Raw genomic sequence first — 7965 nt, forward strand, 5'->3', positions numbered from 1 at the left:
TTTTCAGAAAAGAAAGTGAACTTGTAGATAAGGGCAGAATTGTGTTGGCCAACAAAAAGAAAGAAGGGAAGAACATATGCCTTCAAAAATATTCTCTCTCCCTCTCTCTCGCCCCAAGAAGCATAGCATAGCTACTCATGCAAGGGATGCATGAAAACAGCATGTCTGCTGTTTGATTCATGTGACCACTAATTGTTTGGGAGAGTTGAGCTTGAGTAGAGAAGCAGGTACATGTTTGTGTTGTGGCAGCACTCAGGATCAATGTTGTAAAAGGCGAGAAAGCAAGGCAAGGTGTTGACCTTTCAAGAGGCGAGGCAAGGCGTTAATTGAAGCGTAACTTCATGGACAAATTTGTGAATTATATAATATTTATAAAAATAATAACAAAACTAAAAAAAATGACTACAATACTAAGCATATCAATAAAAAACAACACACAACATATGCCAACCACAATAATTTGTAAATCCAAATAAATACAATGTCATAAACAAATTATGTAACAAAAAAGGAAAAGACAACATCGAAACGTGCAACCCTCAAATAACACCAACGCTTGGCGACGTATACAAGAAATGGGGAAGAAAAGGCAAAAACAAAAAAAACAAAAAAAAAACACACAATTTTGAATGTTACATTGATAGTTGAAAACAATTCTTTTCGGCTTAAAACATAAATAGCAAACCTCAATAACTATGCACAATGATCCAATATACTGCTGATAACAACTTCACCATAGCGTCGACCTTCAGCATTCTTTAATTTCTTTTTAATGATAAATTTAGAGCTCAGCGGTATCCAATAGGCACCCGAGTTTCCCTAGATTGATACCCTTGACAATGTATATCCTGCACAGTCACCGTTCACACCCAATCACTATACAACAATTTAATTGAAACAAAAAAAAATCCAAGCGTAGAAAGAGGGAAAGTTTGAGCTAGATTAAAGAAGAAGGATCAGTACTAATTTGCAAACCACACAAATTCAGATACCATTTTGCAACAAAACCATAAGGCATGGGCTATTTGGCAGAAGACCCATTTTCCTTTCGTTGTAAAATTTCTTTACCGTTTGCACTCAGCAACATACGCACTACGCAGAGCGGTAGAGGGCGGCAACTCTAGCCGCCAGAGAGCGAGAGAGTGGCCATGGCCAGTGCAAGACCACCCAGCACAAACTGCGGCTTCACACGCATCTCTGCGTGTCCCTGGACTGGTAGGGCGACCAAACAACTCGATGCTCGTCGGCAGAAGGAGGTCTCCCTCTTTCACTTAGTATTCTGTTGTAGGTCGAGCAGAGCAAGCTCTGCTTCAATGGCAGGAGTAGCTGGACTGCCCCTTTTTCTTTGAATTTTCTGTAGCAGTAAAGCTTGGGGTGTCAGCCGACTCTTCCTGCTCATAGACTTTTCGCAGCAAGCTCTGTGGCCAGACCCTCGAGGAGGGTTCTGGTTTCTTATTCATATTGCCGCGACATGCTTAGTTCTAGAGTTGAACTATTGATCTTTGTTTTATTGAGAAATTATAGCCATGTCTTTATCTTAGTATATAAACAAGATATACTGATGGTATTGGGGCAAAACATGCGAAACATAGGAATTGGCCATGGAGATGTTGCAGGAAATTATACCTCAAGTTATATAGAGCATTATCAGAGGTGCATGTATAAGCCACAACGTCATCTTGCAGGTAATAGCAGTGGCATAAGACAATATCTGGTTATTAAATTTTGTAGTTAAGACTATTACGCAAGGAGGACAGCTAGTTTGCAAGAAAGTGTGAGAAAGAGAGTATAGGAAATCTTAGGAATTTGAAACTAGAGAAGGGAATGGTGAAAAACATAAATTGAGGAGGATGCGATAAGAATATGCATCATTCACTACGTTGGTTAGAATCTTGCCATATGAAAAGATTATGAAGCAAGCAGTAGTAGAATGACAATCCTTCTATCCATATTGCTTTATGATTGACTAAGCTCAACTTTTATGATATTATGCATCATCAACCTAAAGGATGTTAAACTTAACTTTTTAACTTCAGTCGTTCATGATCTTTCCAGTTACATTGTCTACTTGTATATAACATTTTTTATTTTATTAGTACCAACTACCAAATTTATGTTCTTGTTTTGCTATATTCTAATTTTTTTTATACTTTATATATTTCAATCTGTAATTTTAGTTCTAAAATTTTTCCGTTTTTATGCCATCTGATACATGTCACACTTTTTACATTTCAACATGAACCCTTAGGGGTCGTTTGATGGCCACAAGACACGCAGAACAGGACACGCGTGTCCTGTTTAGCAGATTTTTTCATCAAACGTTGGACACCGGACAGGCTGGACAGGACGGACGACTGAAGGAGGGTATAAATGATTTTTTTGTCCCTGTCCGTTCCGAGCTAACCCTCGGAACAGACAGGACAGAACTCATCTCCCGCCCCCCGACGACCCCGACCCCAACCCCAACCCCGAGCCCTCAATGCATCTCCTTCTCCTCCACCTCCGCCCCCATCTCCCCTGCCTTTCTCCTCTTCTCCGCCCTCGACTGACTTTCTCCTCCATCTCTGCCCTCGTCTATGCCGCCCTGCTGCCTGATTCCTGTTTCTCTCCTTCTCCTCCGTCGCCCGAGCTGGCCTAGCCCTCGCCCTGTAGCCCCTTCTTGTCTTCCTTGCCCCTCACGCTTCTTCACCCTCCTTCAACCTCTCGCCTCCTTCAAACATGCAGTGGATTGAAGCTGCCCCTCGCCCTGCCAATCAAGCAATCTGCCCATTCCATAGGTATGTCCCCGTCTTACTGCTGCTTTTCCATTGTTGGCATTTGTGAAGCAAAGGTCTATGCTGTATTAACATTTTGATATCTCAGATTCTCAAGCAATCTTGCCTTTTTCCCATTGTCGTTTTTTATTTGCAGGCAGACCAACCGTAGCTTCCGTTGCAGCCCAGCAGCTCCTCGGCTTCCTCTTCTCCTCTCCTTAGCAGGAACGACAGCTCTCTGCAGTAGTGACTCATCCGACTCATGTCCGGCATTCCTGAAGAGCATCTCCGGAGAAGGGTAAATCCCCAACAATTACTTTGTTATGGTTCTCATCTTTTGTTTCCCCTTTTCCTCTGTTCTCCTGACAGATTATTGGGCAAGAACTTAATAGTTTAATCTTGGATCATGTTGCCAATCTGAAATAGTAATTTCTACGCAGTCGATGGATAGTTTTACTGATTTGGTTCCTTTGGGATTTATTAAGGTTATTAAAAATAATAAGGGTGTGCTAATTACTTCACCTTTGTTCTTCACTTTGTTAAATTTGCACAGAAATGTGCTGTGCGGCTTGATAATGGATATTGTGGATGGAAATTCATGGTTAAACTGAAAATTGTTTTCCTACATAGGTATTTCGGTAGACCTGTAATGGGCTCCATGTGGAGAACTCTTGTTATTGCAGGTTGCGACGAGTTTCTTTTCAATCTTTCAGTATTGTGTGTAATGAAGTTCCGAGTACTTTTCGATGATTGACCGCCTACTGTTTATGACCGTTGCTTCTAGGATGTTGTCTTCCATGTAAGATGAGCTGATTCGGACATGAGGACCCTAGGTTTTGCCATTCATTAGTGAGAGGTTTAATCTTCAGTTGTAAAATCATTTTGACATTTTTATGTTTTATGTTAAAAAGTATCAGATGAAGTTTAAGTTTTTCTCGTTAAGAAAATGGATGAGGATGGATCTTGAGGGCATATGAACAACTTTCATTAGTTAAGTGTGACAGTGGAATATAAAGACAAAGAAATGTATAGCAGTTAGAAAATTATGTATGCAATCCAATGTCGTAAGTTGGGCCTTATGTCATACGTCAAAAGGGTCTACCAGGAATGGCATCCTTTTTTCACTATTTTGTTTCTATATGCAGGTTATCATTTATTCACCTGCTCGCACTGCAACTCAGCAAGGTTCAGAAAAAGTTGGAAGGTAGAAAATCAACTTCTTGTCAATGCAAAAGTAAGTTATGGTGGTCCTTTCTTTCCAAAAGCTGCATGTTCACATGTTTTTCAGGATCCTGCTGTCTTCCTGATGGTTACTGTCATAGAGAATACATTGTTAATGACTTTTGCTACAAAGCCTGCCAGGGATATAAATTACCAAAAAATGGCTATGTAGTGTGTACAATGTACAAAAATGTAAGGGGGAAAGCAGCCTACAAAATCAAGGCAGTGCATCCCAATTAAGCTTGCCTCATAAGCAGCTGCTCATACTTTCTTGGCTCAATGTAGCTCATCGGCCTCAAACTTCATAGACAGCTTCAGGCTCTTGGATGCATGACATGGCATGTGAGCCATACAAATGTCGAATGTGAGATTTCTATACATACCTTAACTAGCTAGGAAGAAAAAAGCAGGTATGCCGTGGTCAATGTACACTTCTATTCACTTCTATGGTCAATGTCATAGTGTCTGTGTGTGATCTGTAGAAACCAGACCATTAAATTAAAGAATGTTTGCTGATATGGTGAACTCATCGAAAATATGCATGTCTCTGTTGTTCTCTCTTTCTCTCTCTCAGCTTTGGTACACATGTTCAATGATGTCTCTTTGTATATGTTGTTGTTAGTGAAAATAATGGCCCTCTCCATTATTGTTCAGGCCAATTTTGTGAACTGATAGGCTGGTATCAATTTTGCATTTCAATAACATAAAAACAAGCATTTCCCATGATTCCTGTATTCAATCTTTTAATCTTACTTTCCATATTCAATCATTTACCCGCTACAGATCTTTGTCAGGGACTAGTTCTCTATCTTCTTCTTTTCTTTTCTACTGAACTTATTTCTGCATATCATCTCTCTCTCTTATACTAGATACATATATATATATATATATAGAAAGAGGATTGGAAGGTGTAACTTAGAAGGAAGAAGCATGTTGTCATCGTTATTAGAAATGAGTTCTTTAAACTGCATAGGTTCCTTCCTTTCGCCAGTCACCAATATATTTTGATAAAAAAAAAATTCTCAGCTAACTCTAGCTCTGTTTCGGTGCTCCTTTTTGTTTTGGTAAGGGGTAATACTGCATACTGTAATCTAGAGTGCAGGCAGCAGCAGATGAACATCGATGAGAAGAAGGAGAAGTGCTCGATGACATCCATGAAGAAGGAGGCAGCCCCTGCTAGGTCTGAGCCCTCCGGGAAAGGAGAAACAGTTGCTGCAGCATGATGATGATCCACATTGTGTTCTATGGAATCTTAGATGATGATGATGATGACACATCGTTTTGCTGCCATTTCGGATGTTCAACCTTATAAATATGTCCTGTATTTTTATAATTTTAGCAAGGGAAGCACTAGTTATGGGGTTAAAGTGAAGTTAGGACCTTGTTTTTAGAAAAAAAAAAGTTGCGGAAATGAAGATTACTGGCTCCTTGTATGATTGGCTAGGGTGCCTTAGATGGGTATCCAATGTTCACATGAGTTTTGAGAGAAAAGAAGTGAAAAAGAAAAAGTGAAAAGAAAGTATAAGAACTTATTGTTATTGTCCTGGGCTTCTTTCTTCTTCATGTGAAAAAAATGGCAAAAAAAAAAACTTGGTTGTCTTGTACGGCTCCCTTCTTCCATCTGTGAATGAAACTTCATTTTAAAGATCACCAGGAGCCATTGTTATGTATCTTCACATCCAAAAAAGTTTAGTTGGACATATTATAATCTTTTTCACCCATTCTGGTGCTCGTGACTGCCAACAAAGTATTCGGTATTGCAGACAAATTTCTAATTTATCTTTCATAATTGTAATTAGATTTGTTTATTAAGCAAACAAACATCAGACAGGATGGACAGAGCAGACAGAACAGACATATATGAAACGAACGCTGGACAAAAAAAACATGGTGTTCTGTTCTTAAAATCATCAAACGGTAGACAAAGAACATCATTGTCCATAAAGACAGGACGTCCTGTCTGTCCTGTCCCAATGGACAGCAATCAAACGACCTCTTATAGATCATCTAGATATTACAATACAAGTGTGATGAAACATATATCATTGAGTTTCTAATACGTGCCGGTAATATTCTCTATAGAACACCGAGGCATGAATTTCAACATATCACTTTCAGATTTTGGCAAACGAGAAAAATGAAGTCCAGGAAACGTGATCAGAAAACCTTTCCTTAAAAGGTCCAGAAAACGTATTCAGCTCATGTTTGTTTAAATGACTAATTTTCTGTCATTTTTCGTGATATTACCACTTCTGAGTGGCGTCAGTTTCACTTTTTGTTTAAGTGGTTGCCTCTTTTCCAGTGGCATCCGTTTCACATATTTGTTGAAACCGAAGTCTTGCTGTTTCAGCAAGACACCGATGCAGCTATATAATTGCCAAACATTCGTAGTTTTCATACAAAGTGAAATTCATCCTTGGCAGTTGGCATTGATGGCTGCTCATCTAGTCTCTCTTCTCACCTTGTTTTCTGCTACTCCATTTTTTGGAGCTCGAAGTAGGCCTTCCAGAAGGACATTGAACTACGACATCGGATCCATGTTGAGCACATCAACGGTAATTTTCAATACTTTTAATTTGTATTATTTTATTTTATTTTATTTTGTTTTGATATCGTGATCTGCATGTAGATTGAAAGACAAAGGACACAAAGGAGGAGAGTAGAAGGCATGATGTCTTACTTGATGGCGATTCTTGAGGACATTCTGGAACGTTGTGTACAAGTTGTTGAGAGGTAAGATGATTATGGTTAACTCTTTCTAATTTTTATTTGTGCTTCATGAGTATATTGTACACAGGTGGGATCTTCAAGCAGGAGAGCAGGTGCTTCAGTCAGGCATGACATCCCTTCAGAAATGAAGAGAGCGGCACACCACTTGCTCAATGTTATGAAGAGGCATAGCCATGATATGTTTTTACACACTAGGAGACCGGTAACACTTTCTGTATCTAAGCTCTTTTTTTTTTTTTTTTGTTCACATCATTATTTTCACTTTCTAATGACTTGCTCTCTTCTACTCTACTCGGTCAGTGGGCGAGTGTGTGCAGATGGTGCCGTGTTGAACAGAGGCTTGAGGAACGTTTGAGTAACCGCGCTATTCTCCTCCCTGCCTACATCCTCTCAGAACAAGCAATCCAGCATACTGCGGCTGAGTCCCACATCATCCACATCAACTTGTCTTCGTCTCTCGGCGGATGAGATCGTCTTTTGGGATGTCTCGGCTGGTCTGGTCAGTTGTCAACGTAGGAACTCTTTTATTTTCTGTACTTGAAGTTTGGGTGTTTTCTCGAGTCTGTGAGTTGATAAGTTCAAAGTTAATGATTTCCAATTTCCACTAAAGGGATGCAAATTTTCCACGAGGCAGGCCCCGAGAGTTATGAGGTTGCACATAATTTAACTAATCTTTATAGTATTTTATCTTACGGACATAAGGAAACCACAGCAATTTTTCTTGTTTTTAAAAAAAACAAAAAAACATACACTTCAAATATGTTGTTTCTGCATAACTCTGCAAAATTACCATGGCAATACTCGATTATAAAAATCCAGATGTACAGTTGTTGGTGATAATTAATAATAATTAAACAAAACTAAATGGCTGCTACAGTTTAGAAAGTTATCTGTAAGACATAGGAAAAAAAAAATAATGACTTACATAAACGACAGATCGTCAGCCTGTTGCTGGAGAACACTGGTGGCAAGGCCAGGCCAATAAAATATAATATTTTCACTCGGTTTCGAGGACTATAGTCGTTGTGTGGGGTCTGACTATGCATGTTGCCCGAGTTTTAGGATTTAAGAATTGGTAATAATAAGGTCTCACACTTGTCACTGGAAATAAGTGCTTGGCGTTGATACCTAGGACAAGTTGTCAACCCTTTGGTGAGATTAATCCTATGAAATCTCCATTCGTTCTTTTCATGGGAACTTTTGTCTCTGTTCGTAATGCATATGGTAATCTGGCGAAGATGAAATCATTTGAGTTATCCAA

General features: G+C 39.3%; 2 protein-coding genes across 4 annotated transcripts; both read left to right on the forward strand.

Annotated features, from left to right (window-relative positions):
• The first annotated feature begins 1112 nt into the window (after positions 1-1112).
• Positions 1113-5527, forward strand: LOC116254777 (uncharacterized). 3 transcript variants are annotated; one of them, XM_050077907.1, is made up of 4 exons: positions 1113-1215; positions 2249-2777; positions 2911-3051; positions 3899-5527. In XM_050077907.1, the coding sequence occupies exons 2-4, from the start codon at positions 2719-2721 to the stop codon at positions 4212-4214; spliced, it is 516 nt and encodes a 171-aa protein (XP_049933864.1). In that variant the 5' UTR covers positions 1113-1215; positions 2249-2718; the 3' UTR covers positions 4215-5527. The 3 variants fall into 3 exon arrangements, with proteins under 3 accessions (XP_049933864.1, XP_031486206.1, XP_031486205.1); XM_031630346.2 differs by lacking the exon at positions 1113-1215 and having other exon boundaries at positions 1692-2777; positions 3899-3987; positions 5070-5527; XM_031630345.2 differs by lacking the exon at positions 1113-1215 and having other exon boundaries at positions 1692-2777.
• Positions 5528-6310: 783 nt separating this feature from the next.
• Positions 6311-7278, forward strand: LOC116255067 (uncharacterized). The gene is made up of 4 exons (XM_031630804.2): positions 6311-6529; positions 6604-6707; positions 6772-6906; positions 7005-7278. Exons 1-3 carry the CDS (start codon positions 6335-6337, stop codon positions 6830-6832), a joined length of 360 nt encoding a protein of 119 aa, XP_031486664.1. The 5' UTR covers positions 6311-6334; the 3' UTR covers positions 6833-6906; positions 7005-7278.
• The last annotated feature ends 687 nt before the right edge of the window (positions 7279-7965 follow it).

The sequence above is a fragment of the Nymphaea colorata genome, chromosome 5 (assembly GCF_008831285.2).
Source record: "Nymphaea colorata isolate Beijing-Zhang1983 chromosome 5, ASM883128v2, whole genome shotgun sequence".
Lineage (NCBI taxonomy): Eukaryota > Viridiplantae > Streptophyta > Magnoliopsida > Nymphaeales > Nymphaeaceae > Nymphaea > Nymphaea colorata.